The following is a 19,909-nucleotide window of genomic DNA, read 5'->3' as shown; positions in this document are numbered from 1 at the left end:
TTTAACTGACGGAGCCCTCTCTGACAATATCAGAGTTAGGACATTTCTCTGTGCAAACTCTCGCCAAATTGTTCTTGCATATCCTATTGGCCGTATCTTCGTGTACATTTGTGTTTATATATAACCTGCACATGCAAGGTAGCATATGGTTCTAGTACTTTGTTTGACATAAAAGATAAAATACCAGCAGCTGCAGAAATCCGACAACAGTGGAATCTTTTATGTCGCTTATGATCTTGATGTGGCGAAAATGATGAAAAATCTATTTATTTGAAAAACTATTCCTTCATGGGGACCATCACAGGGTAAGGGGATATAGAATAGTGACTTTGACCCCCCCCCCCCCCCCCTGAAAAATTTTCTACGGACGTCCATGGACACTTCTGAGAGCCCGACGTGAGTGTAGTCCGAATATATAACAAGCCCCTCTAGTTCGGGCCATTGAAAGAAATGTGTGAAGAATTACATTTATATGAAAAGGAAACGTTTTCACTTTAATATGTAAAAGTTAAACGAAAAAAAAGGAGGAAAGCAAAAGATTCCCTGGTCTGAGAAGCCGTAATTTTCCCAACAAAGGGAGAGGGGGCGCAGGATCATGTACAATTTAAAAGGCCCTTAAACTCCCCTCTCTCGCTCTCTCTCTCTTCGGCTCTCTATCTCTCTCTTCGTCTCTCTCTTTCTCTCGTTATTCTAGGAAATCAAAGTGTGGCATTTCGCATTAGTATTTAAATTCAGGCGATAATTACAGAAATGTGTGAAAAATTACATTAAAACGAAAAAGAGAATTCATTATGTTTGTAAGTGTTTAAAATGAAATTACCAAAATTAGAAGTTTCCATATTGAGAAGACACGCCTGTCAACAATTTTTTACCCCACCCCCACCCCCTCCTGATTTCCCAACCTGAGGAGCTTTATATATTTGTCCCAAGCTCTGAAGAAAACTGATAGAAACCAGATGTGGAGATAGTGGCATTTCTCCCGAGCCAGACTACCTACAGTACTTTCCAACCTTGGGATTAAATAAGTATGGGCCCGGGGGTGGGGTGGGGGTTATATATATATATATATATATATATATATCTTCCTAACCGAACAAGCTAGATATTCACGAAACATTTTAAGTTAATGATACGTATCACATCGAAAAAAGAAACGCAAAGCCTGAAACTGTCGTTCGGGTGACTGGTAAGACTTGTTACTTTGGTCCCTTGATGTACCGGGTATGTGTGCCGTTCGTTTATACATGTACTCCCGTCACACTAGAGGCGGAATGAGCAAGAATGGCGTCGGAAAGACAATTCTTTGTGCGTTCCTGGATATTCGAAGAGCATTATAAAAATTCAGAGCGCATTCCAAATAGGCCTATTTTTACCCATTCTTGTGGTCGGCCCGAAAGTTAAAATCTTTCGAAGTGCATTCCAAGTGGAAAATTATTGAATGGCATTTGAATAGCATGTTATCTATGACTGCACTTTAAATATTCTCACGGCATTCTGGCAACATTCAAAACATTCTGATCAGTTACCATTCCAGTGGAAAGAGCAAAACATCTGGTGCGAATTTTGGAAATTTTTCATTTAGGCTCATTCTGCTTGATTCCTGCTGATTCTGAATAAGTGTAACGGGGGGTTTACAACGCACGTCATATGCTGTTGGACCGTAATAGTAAACAAATGGCAGTCCATTGACAATAACTTCTCCTTGATTTATGTCAGGTTTCTGTTAGCTACTACAGTCCAGCACAGAGCAAAAAAGAAAGGGATAACAGGTCTGAATGTCCTGTGACATTATACTTAACGACAATGTAGGAGAAACGCTGTGCTGTGCTGATATGAGAAGGGATGTCATTTTGTTGACGAGAATACGATGACCTTGAACACACCATGACCTTATTGAGGTCAAGTTATATTTAGGATATTGTGTATTGCAAACAACGTTTATTTTGGTTATCATATAAAAAAAGAGGCCACTTAGTCCTCTTGAAACAACCATATCCATTCAAAAGGGTTGACAATTGCAGTTTGTTTCCAAATTTCGAGAGTTTTTCCTTTCAAGTTACTGAAAAAGTTTCCCTTCAAAAATTCCCAGATGACGTCATCCTCCCTTTCATACTTCGTGTGGATATCAGACAGAGTGCACATAAATACGCTTACTGCTGCTGATTAACAGTGCTGGACAATTCATCTATGTCAAACACTGTTTATATTCTTAGTTCAACTAGATTTTAGAGATATAGAAGTACACAGACAGAAGTACAACTCTTTTCGAGAAAACGCCATTAGGTCAAGAAGTAGGCCTAAGCCGCTCGGCACAAGTATATTTCGATCTAATTCAACTTACGGTAAGTTCAATATACATGCTATATGTTCATGATATAGTCTAGCTATTATCACATTAAAAGGGTTAAAGACACTTGAAGATGCAGTGTAGATTTTTTCTAGATTTGTAATCAGGCTCCTTGCTTAAAATGTATACTTCCTTCTTTCACTATTATTTGGTAGGCGCTGCTACGTGTATCTAAGCGCACTGACAAACAACTATAAGATCAATAAGTTCGCGTGCAGGTATTGTCGTGTTTGTGTATTGACACAGTATTTACAGCACAGCGTTAGGGCAACTAAAACACACTTATTCTCATAGAGAAAACATGTAATAGGTGTTTAATTTAGTACCAAAAATGATCTGAGACGTGGGGAATATTATAAATATGGCATGTGAATCTATGGGCGGCCAAAAGGGCAAAATTTATGACGTCGATTCAGTTATGTTTCGTCGATTCACTGCCTTCCCATCGATTCAGTTTCAAGTTTAAACCTATCTTAACCTATCATAAATTCAACATCTATTCTCGTCATTTCAATTGTCAAACATTTCTCATCTACGGTGTACCAAAACCAATTCTCTCGCTATTTTCGTCGATCGTCTAACTATTCTCGTCAATCGTCTATTTTCGTCGATCCTGTAAACCTCGGTCACAACCGGACGCACGAATTTCAGGATCTTACATGTACGTCCCCTGCGAATTTTGGGTGTTGCGGAGGCCGTGGAGGTCGTAGAGGTAGAAGAAAATCTGCCTTGCGAGTCGCAAGGGCCACATGAGATGTCCTTTCAAGCACGGGCGCTAATTGCAAGGAGCGATGACCGCACGGCGAAAGTAGTGCCCTTTTGCGTCAGTTTTGCTTCACACTTTCCTGGCACGTTGACGTGTTGACGTACTGACGGCGTGCGTCAGTTTTGCTTCCTGTTCTCCTTTTCTTTCTTCTTCCTCCTCCCTTTTCTACTATGTAAGGTTCTTTCTTTTGCCCCTTGGAGGCATATTAGATACTAAATTGAGCAAAAATTAGAAAATTTTGAAAATTGTTGTACACGTTACACAGTCGATGTTCTTTGTAAAGATATGAGCGTGCGTCCTCAGCACGCCTTTTATACACCAGCCGGGGGATGACGCACGTGCGACGCATTCCCGGTGTGCTCTCGACTTTGTTCGTTAGTTGTGAGAGCACTTGCTTCTTCATTGCTTGCGACGTGCGTCTTGCACAACGCGCGTCTCTCTTGCTAACTCCTTGCGAGGGGAGCAAGTTACGCTTGAGGCCTTGCTGTTCGCAGGCTATTCGTAGAATCTTTTGGACATGTCCAACATCGTCATGAATTTTTGCCCTGTGGGCCGCCCATATTAATCTTGTGATGCAACTAAAATAATGAAAATAAAAGGATTTTGTCTCCGGCGTGAGAGAATTTCTTCCACAATTCAATTCTTCCACAATTGTCAGAAGAAACTGGCAGTCAATTTCAAACAGCCACACTACGTTATGCAGGACTAAAATGCGTACGGGGAAAATGATTGTGTTAAAGACGCACTGTCCAATCATAAAACTTAATTAAAAGCACAGAGAGAGAGACACACACACAAAGACACACACAAGCACACACACACACATATGCAAAAATTTTAAAGGTCTTTTAGGGACCCTAAAACATTGTTTTAATTGCAGCACTTACCATGAAACACCAAACAATAATTAAATATGGGCATAACAGACTGCATTCATGCAAAAATCGCATAATTATGACAACGTTTTAAGGATTGGCATTATTTTTCTCCTGTGTCGTACTTGGTCGCGCTGTCGGTCGATGCAGAAAGTTGTTAGAAAACAAGGTGACTGAAAATAAGCACGTGCACGATTTTGCAACTTCAAGCTTCGTGGAATTTTTTCCAGCAAGTAACTCGTTGATATCAACAGGACAAGTACAAGTAGTTCTTGCTTCTCTCTACGTGAACTGGAATACATGAACGCCACCCACAGAAAAACGTAGTTTGGTTATATATTTTAGAGCGACCGCTGCTTATCCAATCAAACACAGTCTTGACCATGTATAAATTCCGTCGTTAAATTTTCTGGGAATTTGTTCAAACAAAATATCACGTCTTTTAATGCAAAAAATAGGAAGAGACATATATATATATATATATATATATATATATATATATATATATATATATATATATATATCAGAGCCAATTGAAATTATTCACCATCAAATTGATACCAGTTGTTCATGTATGACACACACGCTATTGAATTGCATTGATCTGAATAGAGAGAACACTTCTGTTTAAATGGTGGAGTAGTAGGTTTTGGATTTCAACTTTTTATGTACAGACACAGATGTGTCTGTACATATAGCCATCATCTGCGTCTGTCGTCGCCGTCGTCGCCGTCGGCGCCGTCGTCGCCGTCGTCGCCGTCGTCGCCGTGCACTTTTACCGATAACACGATAAGTGGAAAACCATTTTACCTTTTGACTTGAAACTTGCAAAACTGATGAATATTCATAATACGCAGGTCAAGTTCGAAAATCAGCATGATCGGGTCACTTTTAGGGAATTTATGCTGTTTTTTCACTTTTTTCAGCATATATGCAGCACCGATAACACGATAAGTGGAAAACCATTTTACCTTTTGACTTGAAACTTACAGAACTGATGAATATTCATAATACGCAGGTCAAGTTCGAAAATCAGCACGATCGGGTCACTTTTAGGGAATTTATGCTGTTTTTTCACTTTTTTCAGCATATATGCAGCACCGATAACACGATAAGTGGAAAACCATTTTACCTTTTGACTTGAAACTTACAGAACTGATGAATATTCATAATACGCAGGTCGAGTTCGAAAATCAGCATGATTGGGTCACTTTAAGGGAATTTATGCTGTTTTTTCACTTTTTTCAGCATATATGCAGCACCGATAACACGATAAGTAGAAAACCATTTTACCTTTTGACTTGAAACTTACAGAACTGATGAATATTCATAATACGCAGGTCGAGTTCGAAAATCAGCATGATTGGGTCACTTTAAGGGAATTTATGCTGTTTTTTCACTTTTTTCAGCATATATGCAGCACCGATAACACGATAAGTAGAAAACCATTTTACCTTTTGACTTGAAACTTACAGAACTGATGAATATTCATAATACGCAGGTCAAGTTTGAAAAACAGCATGATTGGGCCATTTTTAGGGAATTTATACTGTTTTTTCACTATTTTCAATATAAATGCAACACTGATAACACAATATAAGAAAAACAGATTGGCCAATTGTAATTATACTCACAGGAGTGGTCAATCTTACTAAAACGCAGGATGAGTTCGAAAATCAGCATAATCGGGCCATTATTTTAGAAGTTATACTGTTTTTTCACATGTCTTCAGATTCAATTATTAGGCATGTTAACAGTCTCATTATTTAACTAATAAGATGCCTAAAAGTGTTTGTTTGATATTTCCTGCATCTTTACAACATTGTTAGTTGATTATGTAAAAAACATGGTAAACTTGTTATCATGTATTGTGTAATAAAGTGTCAAAAATGGAAATAAACTCATATCATTGCAGTTTGTCAGATTCAATCATCCACTATGTTCAGAATCTCAGAATGGAGGAAATTGGACATTTAACACTGTTCTATTGATAGTTTTCCCATCTCATCAATTTTCTTAGTTGGTCATATAAAAATGGCAGTAAAATGTTTATTTTGTTTTATGTTAAAAAAGTGTTAAAAATGGAAAGAAACCCATTTCAGAACAGTGCTGTCTTGTTTACATTTTGGCATTTTCAATATGTGACTTTGAAGTTCCATGGGCCTGAAGACCTTTGCTAGTCACATTTTCTGAATATCTGTGATACAAATATTTTATAATTAAAAATTGATGGTCATTAAGCTGTTAAACATTATGTAATATTGCATCAAAATTTGAAGAAACCCCTTTTTTGGGCACTGCTTCCATGATGACCATTTAAGGAAAATCATGTCACTTACTGTTCTCAAACTTACAGGAAAGAAACCTGGGACTAAAATACAGCTTCAGTAGGCCATGCAGTCTGTTTGGTATTTTTTTTTTCTTTTTTTTGGCAGTTTAACAGTTTTTTGTGAAAATTTAATTTTTCACATATTGGCATGTACAAGGTGTGACTTTTAAGTTCCATGATCCTGAAGACTTTTGCTTGTCACATTTTCTGAATGTCCATGTTACTAATATTTTATTAATAACATTTGATTGTCATCATGCTGTTCAACATTATGTAATGTTGCATCAAAATTTGAAGAAACCCCTATTTTGGGCACTGCTCCTATGATGACCATTTAAGGGAAATCATGTCACTTACTGTTCTCAAACTTACAGGAAAGAAACATGGGTCTAACATACAGCTTCAATAGGCAATGCAGTCTGTTTGGTAAATTTTTCTGGCAATTTAACAGTTTTTTGTGAAAATTTAATTTTTCACTTATTTGCATCTTTATTTTCTGTTTTTTTTTTTTTTTGTCTGTACATTTGACAGCTTTGCTGCCTTGTTAAATTCTAGAAAACTCATCAAGCAATGTTTGTTTTTCAATGTTTTCTACTTATTACGCTTATGCTCTGCATACATTGCTCCATCATTTTCTCTTTGGATAGAATCAACTTTCCCTGCTGAAGCCAGCAAGTGTTGTTTGCTCCATGACTGATTTTTCTTCACTTACTTAAAAGCAGTGAATTTGCATGGATCATTAACTTTCACGAGCCTGCTAAGCCGGTATTTGTATAGTATATTTGAAACGCAAATGTTGGCAATATGATAATGGAACAAATATGCGGAAATAAGATCATATAAAAACAATTGTGCTAGAATACCCATAGAGGTGAATGCTTTTTTTGTATTAATCCCTTCTTATATTTATCAAATAGAGTATAAGACTTTTAAAACAGGAAAATTATAAACCTTTATCGCCCACAGTACACGCTGACACATTAAACATATATGCCATTGTTATGTACCTTGACATATACATATGAGATGAATGTCCTAAACTTATATAATTTTTGTACGCTTAATTCAAGCGTGGGCTCGAAATAGGACATTACGTTTTAGACTTACTCAGTGGATAACGCAATTCAAAATTCCACGGTTCGTGTCAGATTTACGTGAGGTCGCGCAAAGAAAACTCAAGTCCACATAATGACCAGTTTAATGGTTTATTGGTTGACGATCTCTAACTACATGTTCTATACGTGAAGCCTCCAAGCTCTAGGCCGTCTCCCATAGCTCCGTCGAGCGGTCTCCTTCGAGTATTCTTCAGTCTGTCCCCCGATATTAATTCTATACGTCTTTTATACTTATTTCTTATCTTTAGGTGGATTCTGTGCTGCAGTATTTGGCGGTACATACTAATTTTAATTATTCAAATTGCACACGTCCACTTAAGTTACATGACTTCAGGTAAGGCCATAAAACGAGTCGAGTGCACAAGCAATCGACTCTAATTTACATGTCTGGGAATTATATTTGTGAACACTACACGTTATATTTGTGAACACTACACCATACACCGAGGACTCTTTATGATATAAAGTGTTACACTACAGTCATATGTAGATGAAAAACAAATATCTTTGCAATGATGACAATTGTATTACCTCTATCGCATTTGTCTTATCGTAAGTAATTACGAGATAATGGAAATATGTTGACGAACCCTATAACTCCTCTCTTGACTCTTTGCAGTAATCTTGACCAGAAATGGCCACTGGGGAAATTCCTAGAAAAGAGAAGGAAAACCGTTTCCGCATGGACCTGCTACTGGAACGTGCTACCCTAGTACTTCGGGGTGTTCTCAGTAACCAGTTACAAGCACAATATCCAGGGCTGTATGGGCCATCAAGTAATGACGTGATATCTGATGTCCTAAATGACAAAAATGTGAAACATACATTACTCAGTTTAAAGACGAGGGGAGTGAAGAGAAGAAACATTCTGAATCGAAGTCAAATGGATATCCTCTATCCCCCTGGGAACCCTGCCCCTCCTGTGACATTGCACGACTTGGATATAACCCTGACTGTAATCTTATTAAGAAATATCACAAACTTGAATCCTCATGCAAAATGGGACAATGCTCCAGACACGGACACTTCTACAGAGGCCAAAATCGGCAGGGTGAAGGGATACCGCAATAAGCACGCTCACGGAACAGGAGGTCTCTCAGACGCAGACTTCAAGACCCAGTTTGATGATCTGAAAGCTATTCTGCGGTCTCTGTCGACATCGAATACTAGTGACGACTACGACAATTTGCTGATTCAGCCGTTGGACGCTTCAGGTAGATTTCTGCAAAATATTCAATATTTCACATCAATACAACCAGAGCTAATAAAAACACACACACAAACACACTACACACACACACACACACACACCGTTGAGTCACATTTATAAAAGCACAGGCAAAACCAATGGCAGAGATAATGATTCCATAGTCTTATAACATTCTAATGTTAAAAGATTCTGACACTCCAGCTGTATATTTTCATATATAAAAGTGTTAAATATGGCCAACACAAGGTGAAAAATGTGTTTACAGTTTCCTATTTTTAGATTTTAATGTCCAGAAACCTTTACAGAAACCCCTTGCCAGCTGCTCTCCAGGATGTTACCTAGAATAAACACAGATCTGAAGGGTCGTGATGGCATCATTACCACGATACAGCAACATATCAGAGATAAAGTTCCACTCATTCTCCTGACCGGGATGGGGGGTATCGGTAAGACCAGCATAGCAGTTAAGGTCGGACAAAGCATGCAAAATGTACTGTACATTGATATGAAACAAGTGACAGATCTTAACTCTGTCAAGTTATCGCTTGTCCAACATTATCACCCAACACGTCATTTGAAAGACTTATACTCTGATTACCAAAACATATTCAAACAGACTTTGTCTAGTTTGACTACTGACACCCTATTTATCCTAGATAATAATGAGTCTTTTTTAAGTTCAAATAGGAAGGAGTTTAGTGAATTTTTGAAAGATGTAATGGATTCAACAAAACATATCAGTTTGTTATGCGCCAGTCGTGAAAGATTTGATTTCACAACACATAAAATAGTTGTGTTAGACATTGATAAACTTGATAAAAGCTCCTCGCGTGACGTCCTGTGGGTACGAAAATCAACCAGTCCCACGGACACCGAGTTAGCGAACTTAGATGAAATGGCAGAAATGTGTGGCTATAACCCCCTTGCCTTAAAATTGCTAGCTGGACTGCTTGACAAAAAACAAACAGAAGCAGTATTGGAGAAAATTAAAACTCAGAAGATGCTACCCACTCTTTCCATTCCAAGCATGCCAAAAGAAATCAAAACTTGCTTTGATATTTCTTATGAAACATTAAAACCGGAGGCGAGAAAGGTGTTTGTTGCACTTCACACATTCCCCGTTGCTTTTAATCTGGAAGAGGCCTCTGCTATTGTAAGATTAGATCAAAATAAATGTGAACATATCCTTGATATTCTTGCCAACAAATCGCTCATTACTACAGATGGTAACACCTATGATGTCCACCCTTTACTAAGGGAATATGCAGAATGCAAGGCCCTGAAACATGGCAATTATATTTTTGAAATTCGAGATGCCTATTGCAGTTACTATATAAAAGCTCTCAAAAGGTTTAAAATGAGACATGTTGGTGCGACAGATGCAACTTTTTTATCCCTGATGCTACCACATGTAAAACAAACGGCTGCTTTATATATTAAGAATTTCAAAACCCAAGATGCATCTAAAAAACTGGAAAGTGTAAACAATTTAGCAACGATAGCAAACATTTTTTACAGCATTTTTCTCCACCAGGAGGCTCTACATATTTACAAATCAGTGTCACATGAGCTGGTTAAACTTTTAGGTCTCAAACACACCGATACCGCCTACTCCTACAACAATATCGGTAGTGTACTTTATGCCATGGGTAAATATAAAGAGTCACTTGATTATCACAAAAAATGTCTTGAATTGACAAATGAAATACTTGGTCCTCAACACCCCAATACCGCCGCCTCCTACAACAATATCGGTAGTGTACTTTATGCCATGGGTAAATATAAAGAGTCACTTGATTATTTCAAAAAAAGTCTTGCATTGAGAGAGGAGATACTTGGTCTCAAGCACCACAATACCACCAGCATCTACAACAATATCGGTAGTGTGCTGCAGGCAATGGGTGAGTATAAAGAATCACTTGATTATCACGAAAAATGTCTTGCATTGAGAGAAGAGATACTCGGTCCCAAACATCCCGATACCGCCAGCTCTTACAACAGTATCGGTAATGTGCTGCAGGCCATGGGTGAGTATAAAGAGTCACTTGATTATCACGAAAAATGTCTTGCATTGAGAGAAGAGATACTCGGTCCCAAACATCCCGATACCGCCAGCTCTTACAACAGTATCGGTAATGTGCTGCAGGCCATGGGTGAGTATAAAGAATCACTTGATTATCACAAAAAATGTCTTGCATTGACAGTGGAGATACTTGGTCCTAAACACCCAAATACCGCCTGCTCCTACAACCATATCGGTACTGTACTGCGTGACATGGGTGAGTATAAAGAGTCACTTGATTATCACGAAAAATGTCTTGCATTGAGAGAAGAGATACTCGGTCCCAAACATCCCAATACCGCCTGGTCTTACAACAATATCGGTAGTGTGCTGCACGACATGGGTGAGTATAAAGAATCACTTGATTATCACAAAAAATGTCTTGCATTGACAGTGGAGATACTTGGTCCCAAACACCCCAAAACCGCCAGCTCCTACAACAATATCGGTAATGTACTGCCGGACATGGGTGAGTATAAAGAGTCACTTGATTATCACCAAAAATGTCTTGAATTGAGATTGGAAATACTTGGTCCTAAACACCCTGATACCGTCAGCTCCTACAACAATATCGGTAGTGTGCTGCAGGACATGGGTGAGTATAAAGAGTCACTTGATTATCATAAAAAATGTCTTGCAATGACAAAGGAAATACTTGGTTCCAAACACCCCAATACCGCCACCTCCTACATCAATAACGGTAGTGTGCTGCAGACCATGGGTGAGTATAAAGAGTCACTTGATTATTACAACAAATGTCTTGAATTGAGATTGGAGATACTTGGTCCCAAACACCCCAAAACCGCCAGCTCCTACAACAATATCGGTAGTGTGCTGCAGGCCATGGGTGAGTATAAAGAGTCACTTGATTATTACAAAAAATGTCTTGAATTGAGATTGGAGATACTTGGTCCTAAACACCCTAATACCGTTAGCTCCTACAACAATATCGGTAGTGTGCTGCAGGCCATGGGTGAGTATAAAGAATCACTTGATTATCACAAAAAATGTCTTGCATTGACAGTGGAGATACTCGGTCCCAAACATCCCGATACCACCAGCTCTTACAACAGTATCGGTAATGTGCTGCAGGCCATGGGTGAGTATAAAGAGTCACTTGATTATTACAAAAAATGTCTTGAATTGAGATTGGAGATACTCGGTCCCAAACACCCCAATACAGCCAGCTCTTACAACAGTATCGGTAATGTACTGCAGGCCATGGGTGAGTATAAAGACTCACTTGATTATTACAAAAAATGTCTTGAATTGAGATTGGAGATACTTGGTCCCAAACACCCCAATACCGCCACCTCCTACATCAATATCGGTAGTGTGCTGCAGACCATGGGTGAGTATAAAGAGTCACTTGATTATTACAAAAAATGTCTTGAATTGAGATTGGAGATACTTGGTCCTAAACACCCCAAAACCGCCACCTCCTACAACAATATCGGTAGTGTGCTGCAGGACATGGGTGAGTATAAAGAATCACTTGATTATCACAAAAAATGTCTTGCATTGACAGTGGAGATACTCGGTCCCAAACATCCCGATACCACCAGCTCTTACAACAATATCGGTAGTGTGCTGCAGACCATGGGTGAGTATAAAGAGTCACTTGATTATCACAAAAAATGTCTTGAATTGAGATTGGAGATACTTGGTCCTAAACACCCTGATACCGTCAGCTCCTACAACAATATCGGTAGTGTGCTGCAGGACATGGGTGAGTATAAAGAGTCACTTGATTATCACAAAAAATGTCTTGCAATGACAAAGGAAATACTTGGTCCCAAACACCCTAATACCGTTAGCTCCTACAACAATATCGGTAGTGTGCTGCAGGCCATGGGTGAGTATAAAGAATCACTTGATTATCACAAAAAATGTCTTGCATTGACAGTGGAGATACTCGGTCCCAAACATCCCGATACCACCAGCTCTTACAACAATATCGGTAGTGTGCTGCAGACCATGGGTGAGTATAAAGAGTCACTTGATTATCACAAAAAATGTCTTGAATTGAGATTGGAGATACTTGGTCCTAAACACCCTGATACCGTCAGCTCCTACAACAATATCGGTAGTTTGCTGCAGGACATGGGTGAGTATAAAGAGTCACTTGATTATCACAAAAAATGTCTTGCAATGACAAAGGAAATACTTGGTCCCAAACACCCCAATACCGCCACCTCCTACATCAATATCGGTTTTGTGCTGCAGGCCATGGGTGAGTATAAAGAGTCACTTGATTATTACAAAAAATGTCTTGAATTGAGATTGGAGATACTTGGTCCTAAACACCCTACTACCGTTAGCTCCTACAACAATATCGGTAGTGTGCTGCAGGCCATGGGTGAGTATAAAGAATCACTTGATTATCACAAAAAATGTCTTGCATTGACAGTGGAGATACTCGGTCCCAAACATCCCGATACCACCAGCTCTTACAACAGTATCGGTAATGTGCTGCAGGCCATGGGTGAGTATAAAGAGTCACTTGATTATTACAAAAAATGTCTTGAATTGAGATTGGAGATACTTGGTCCTAAACACCCTGATACCGTCAGCTCCTACAACAATATCGGTAATGTGCTGCAGGACATGGGTGAGTATAAAGAGTCACTTGATTATCACAAAAAATGTCTTGCAATGACAAAGGAAATACTTGGTCCCAAACACCCCAATACCGCCACCTCCTACATCAATATCGGTAGTGTGCTGCAGACCATGGGTGAGTATAAAGAGTCACTTGATTATTACAAAAAATGTCTTGAATTGAGATTGGAGATACTTGGTCCCAAACACCCCAAAACCGCCACCTCCTACAACAATATCGGTAGTGTGCTGCAGACCATGGGTGAGTATAAAGAGTCACTTGATTATCACAAAAAATGTCTTGAATTGAGATTGGAGATACTTGGTCCCAAACACCCCAATACCGCCACCTCCTACAACAATATCGGTAGTGTGCTGCAGGCCATGGGTGAGTATAAAGAGTCACTTGATTATCACAAAAAATGGCTTGCATTGAGAGAAGAGATACTCGGTCCCAAACATCCCAATACCGCCTGGTCTTACAACAATATCGGTAGTGTGCTGCAGGCCATGGGTGAGTATAAAGAATCACTTGATTATCACAAAAAATGTCTTGCATTGACAGTGGAGATACTTGGTCCCAAACACCCCAATACCGCCACCTCCTACAAAAATATCGGTAGTGTACTGCAGGCCATGGTTGAGTATAAAGAGTCACTTGATTATCACCAAAAATGTCTTGAATTGAGATTGGAGATACTTGGTCCCAAACACCCCAATACCGCCACTTCCTACAACAATATCGGTAGTGTGCTGCAGGCCATGGGTGAGTATAAAGAATCACTTGATTATCACAAAAAATGTCTTGCATTGACAAAGGAGATACTTGGTCCCAAACACCCCGATACCGCCACCTCCTACAACAATATCGGTAGTGTACTGCAGGCCATGGGTGAGTATAAAGAGTCACTTGATTATCACAAAAATGTCTTTAATTGAGATTGGAGATACTTGGTCCCAAACACCCCAATACCGCCAGCTCCTACAACAATATCGGTAATGTGCTGCAGACCATGGGTAAGTATAAAGAGTCACTTGATTATCACAAAAAATGTCTTGCATTGACAAATGAAATACTTGGTCTCAACACCCCAATACCGCCGCCTCCTACAACAATATCGGTATTGTACTGTGGTCTATGGGTGAGTGTAAAGAGTCACTTGATTATCACAAAAATTGTCTTGAATTGAGATTGGAGATACTTGGTCCCAAACACCCCAATACCGCCAGCTCCTACAACAATATCGGTAATGTGCTGCAGACCATGGGTAAGTATAAAGACTCTCTTGATTATCACAAAAATTGTCTTGCATTGACAAATGAAATACTTGGTCCCAAACACCCCAATACCGCCAGCTCCTACAACAATATCGGTAATGTGCTGCAGACCATGGGTAAGTATAAAGAGTCACTTGATTATCACAAAAAAAATGTCTTGCATTGACAGAGGAGATACTTGGTCCCAAACACCCCAATACCGCCACCTCCTACAACAATATCGGTAGTGTACTGCGGACCATGGGTGAGTATAAAGAGTCACTTGATTATAAAAAAAATGTCTTGAATTGAGATTGGAAATACTTGGTCCCAAACACCCCAATACCAGCTCCTACAACAATATCGGCAGTGTACTGCAGACCATGGGTGAGTATAAAGAGTCACTTGATTATCACAAAAAATGTCTTAAATTGAGATTGGAGATACTTGGTCCCAAACACCCCGCTATCATTAGGATAGTCAATATTATAGAAGATTTAGCCAAAATTGTCATCAGAACAAAGTATGAAAACTGTTCTCCTCAATAGTAAGACTCCATTTCTAAAATCATTCTACTTCTATTTCTGTAAGAGACAACGATATAAAGGGCAATTTAAGCCTGGGTCCTTATCCAACGCGCGAACTGCTACTTCTGGTTTACGGCCAAAAAATTATGGAAAACAGAGATTTTGTGCGGGAGGAGCACGTCCATCGTGCAACTTTGAGAGGGCGCAGACAGCACGCAGAACTTGTTTGACATGAACAACAGCCGCTGTGTGCGGTCTACGAAATAAAAAAATGGAACACGTTCGCCTGTCGTGCGCCTGTAGTACGGGACACGTGAGGAAATTCTTTTCCACTGCGATTGGTGAGTGGGATGCACGTGGTTAAGAAGCACGGTAAAAGTACTTATTTCTTGCTCACTCTGTGCTCACTTCGCACTACCACTCGCCCACCGTGTGGACCTCACGGGCTTCGTGCATGTTGAGTAAGTAGTAGGCACTTCATGCGCACGGATCGTGAGTTTAAAAGGAGGATCGTTCACGAAAAAGCATCATTTCTGCCTTGAATTTCTAGTTTTAAAAATGCTTAAAAAGACAACAAAAAGCAGGGTGGGGATAGGGGGACCGGAGACAAGCCAGGCATGCTTTGGCTCACCATCTTTGAACACTGTTGCGGATATAATGATCTCAAACATTCACTGTTTTTATACCCTCCCAAAAACATCTCAACACGCAAGACTGTCGTGCAAAGGACGAACAACAACCGTAGGAAGTCAGCAAGACTGCCGTACGTATATGTCAAAGGCCCGGATCAAATCTAGTCCCATGCATAAAAAGCCCAGACCCCATGTTTATTACGCCCTGGCTGGGCCCATTCTTTATGTTGTTTAAACAATTAAAATGCACAGGACTAGATTTGGTCCAGGCCTTTGACATATACTTACTTGCGTACTCCTTGCGTTGCCCGTGCTCTTAGTACGGATTACGTACATAGTGCACGATGCTTGTACTTAGCACGAACGGGGCGCGCGGGACACGTGCGAAAGCCCGTCAGGCGCAGCAGGTACTTCTGACGCGCGGAGACTGTGCTTCTCACGTACTTTCCATGTACTTTCTTCTTGCGAACTCCTTGCAATCACCAATTACTTGATTCCTTTCCTGCGATCTCGCTACGGCCCAGCCAGACGAGAGGAACCTAAAAAACGTACGTCCTGAAAATCGTGCGTGTAGTCGGGACCCAGGCTGAAAAGCGACAATATTTACCTCAACCAGTTAAACACTGGCCACATCATTATCTAAGTAGAGTTCCCATAAATCCTCGATCACTTTTTAAAACTTCTCTTTTGCTAGTAAAATATTCTGTCTATATTGCAAAAGATCTTAGTGCGTGACAAAATCTACAGTCGACATGCCTGTACAGTCTCTCTCTCTCTCTCTCACACACACACACGCACACAGACAAAAACACACACACACACACACACATTGCTGATATTAAATGCAAGGGGGTTAAAGCCGAGTTATTCATAGACTATGTGAATGTAATTGATATTTCTCAAACGTCAAGTGAATATGAGAATTTTGGTCTCAATTATTTTCCCAGCGCATCCATGGCTGTTTATCACCGTTCTTTATGGGTTTTCGGTTTTTTGTGTTCTCTAGTAAGGGGCAAATGTATCACGTAATTTATGATAGATAGTAAGCGTGCTATAGGAGAAATGTCTGACAAAGTATCATCATTCTGCAAGTACATGTATAGTACTTTATATACATTGTATGTTATCGCATTAAGAACTGTTTCATTTGTAGTCCGTGTACAGTGGCATTTTGCAGACACAATTTATAAAATAACAGTTTTAACAATTAGTTTTATGTTGGGATGTAAACGTGCATTGTTTATCAAAATCCAAGTGTATCCATTGCAAATATTTTATGTGTAAACTTTGAGGATATTTTTAAAATACATTTGTTACATTCCATTATATAAGGAATAGCAGAGTGAAAAAGAAATGTATCACATGAATTGTGATAAACTTTTTCTCGTATTCTAGATGAGATATCTGTATAAAATCATAACAAGTGTCCCTTATACATTCCTATATCATCCAAATGAAAATTGTTTTATGTGTAGCCAGCATACTTAGTGTGGAGCCAGTTAATAATGCATCGTTTGTATTGTTTTATTAACTATTTTATACTAGTGTAGATATCAAGGTTTCTTTTATTTAAAGTAATGGTCTACTGGGGTCTAAGGGCCCATTCCAATAACCCTATCGTACTAGCAGACTTATTCTGTTTCCGAGGGGATTCTTGCTAAATTGCATTTTATATATGAGGTAAAATATGCACAAAAGTTGATTACCTCCTAGCAGCTTCAGTAGCCAGACATTTAAGCCGCTTAAACTGAGTGCAATTTAGCGAGAATCTCTTCTGAATTAGATCGAAACTGCTAGTACGATGGGGTTATGGGAACCTAGTCAAAGCCATGTAATAACTTGTACAATAGATGTCGTGATTATCAGAAGCCAGTATATCATGTCGTGTGTTTTTACCATATCGATGAGGTATCTGATGCGAAATAAGGTTATCCACTAGTACTATTGTATTTTACCTAAAGAACATGTATCGTTGCATGTTGCAGAGGCCGTTTATGTATTTTGAAGACTGTATTTTATTAATACTGTATAACGTTTCTGATGTTTGTAATTTACCTTTACGAATATGTGTTGTCGTCATGTTCAGTAAATGTGATTGTCTTATTTAATGCTGTAAGTTACTAGTTATTAGTAATATTTAGCATTTAAAATACATCTGTGACATTATATGTACAATCCCTTGGTGCAAATCATCTTGTATTACTACTAAATGGTATATTTTGCCATTGTGTACAAGGTGTTATAAATTGTAAAATATGATAATAAAAAATGCATTGTATGAAAATGATTTTTTCATTGATTGACAACAGGTGTTTCGCTTATGCTGGTGCATAAGTTGTAAAATATACGGGGGACTCGAAAATAACATAATGGCCATTTTAAAGAACAAACAAAATTTGAAACGAAATCATAGACAAATTGTAGCGTGATCTTTTGAATGGCAAAGGATAGACGAAGATACTTCATCAGTGAGGCCAAAAACACTTCATCAATGAAGCGGTCGACTTCTTTTTACCGCGTATTTAGCAGTAAAATCATTTGCCCCACCTTTCAAACGAGCTTTCCGTGCATTCTTTTCCGTTAAATGATTTAGAGAGATTAGAAAATAAAATTCAGAGAAGGATAAAAAAATCTTCATTGTAAACAATATGAGGATAGTTTTGAACTCCAAAGTCCTATTTCACTTTAAACGTGCCATAAACAACAAAAAACAGAAAGAACATCTAATAGAAGAATAGATTGTTTGAAAAGTTAACTTTTGTCTACCTCACTCCGCGTCTGGTGTCATATTGTGTTGGTGGTGCTTGATGACACAATATGACACCCACGTGGTTGTTCCCTAGATGTCGAGGGTGCAAATATTGGTCGCCAGGTATTCTAGAGAATCTAAATAGCGACGAAAGTGGATGCATTCTCCTGCGCACACCCGCAGGATTTTAAACTCTAAGGTTAAACAACCGATGCGATTTTTATACACATAGGCCTACCAGACAGATGCTCTGAATATTTGAACTTTCCTCTTGTCATTTCTGCTATATAATCGGTGACGGCATAAGATCACAAAAGGTTTTACATTATGGTTAGCTTACAGGAAACGTAAGCACCTTTTGACTGTTTGAAGGGACGTGTAAAACTGGCAGTCGGGTTGGGTTAATGAGGAGACATAAATAATGTATAGGTTTGAATGCGGTGAAAAAGCTCTACTGTATGTAGTAGGCCTAGTAAAAAGATCGATCTGATCTCACTTCCTTTTTTAAAACTCTTCTTTTTTAAATTTGTAAGCTGCATTAGATCTTAATTGAAAGTGTAGTTGAACAATTTAGCGTCTAGTTTGTAAATTCCCTTCAGTTCGTTGAGATCTGAAGAGGGCACGTTGGCGAAATAGGACCTCCAAACTCCTGCAGACGACACAGATGACATGTCACCATCAGGGTACTTGAACTTCACAGCCACGCGCAACAGTTTAAGCAACATGCTGACATCATGTTGGATAGTTTCGTATCGCACAATGACGTCATATTTGACGTCACATGGATTACACAACTCGTTATAAGTTCTCCAGTGCGGGTTGAACGGTTTAGTAGAAAGCTGAGAATAGACATTAATGTATTTGACGAACGCAGCAAATGAAATTCCGTCCCCTTCTTGCGGCGCGCTCTTCATCCCCGGGGATCTCATGAAAGGTTTGATATAGGCCCCAATTTGACGTGAAAAAGCGCTGAGTTTCTCTAATTTGTTCCTGTAAGCAGACACTAGTCTTTCAAAGGGATGCCTCACAAGAACAACTTTCAGATAGTTTGCAAGACGGAACTTGATTCCAAATTCGGAAAAGTCAGACAGGGGCACCAAAAACTTCTGATATTTATAGTGCACTTCATACGCCCCAATGTCTTTGTATTCTGTAATATCTGCGTTTGCCGTGAGCCCATACATCAAACGTTTAAAGTTCGTACAGCCCACTTTTGGTATTTCACAGTATATCAGACTGTGTCTGTCGTCTACCCACAAAAATGGACGACCAGCCAGAATACTGCTTGCGTTTGTGGCAAGTGCTAACTTGGTGTTTTTTGGACATGCGTCCTATAGAATTTTTCTCCTTGCTTTCATTATATTTTGCCAACTGAGAGGCACTTCCGCCCACGAAAAGTACTGAAAATGAAAAAAAAAAAAAAAAAAAAAACTGAAAAT

The 19,909-nt window shown here is 39.1% G+C and overlaps 2 protein-coding genes across 2 annotated transcripts; one reads left to right on the top strand and one right to left on the bottom strand.

Annotated features, from left to right (window-relative positions):
- The first annotated feature begins 1,988 nt into the window (after positions 1–1,988).
- Positions 1,989–17,985, top strand: LOC147759498 (uncharacterized). Its single transcript, XM_086997600.1, has 3 exons — positions 1,989–2,342; positions 8,052–8,646; positions 8,948–17,985. Exons 2-3 carry the CDS (start codon positions 8,067–8,069, stop codon positions 14,242–14,244), a joined length of 5,877 nt encoding a protein of 1,958 aa, XP_086853726.1. The 5' UTR covers positions 1,989–2,342; positions 8,052–8,066; the 3' UTR covers positions 14,245–17,985.
- Positions 17,986–19,015: 1,030 nt separating this feature from the next.
- LOC106176755 (carbohydrate sulfotransferase 11-like) lies at positions 19,016–19,654 on the bottom strand. The gene has a single exon (XM_086997465.1). The coding sequence runs from the start codon at positions 19,652–19,654 to the stop codon at positions 19,016–19,018; it is 639 nt and encodes a 212-aa protein (XP_086853591.1).
- Positions 19,655–19,909: the final 255 nt, after the last annotated feature.

Source organism: Lingula anatina, chromosome 10 (assembly GCF_051362555.1).
Source record: "Lingula anatina isolate TDL-2025a chromosome 10, LinAna3.0, whole genome shotgun sequence".
Taxonomy (NCBI): domain Eukaryota; kingdom Metazoa; phylum Brachiopoda; class Lingulata; order Lingulida; family Lingulidae; genus Lingula; species Lingula anatina.
The sequence above is the reverse complement of the archived record's forward strand: the minus strand, read 5'-3'. Positions and strand labels throughout refer to the sequence as shown.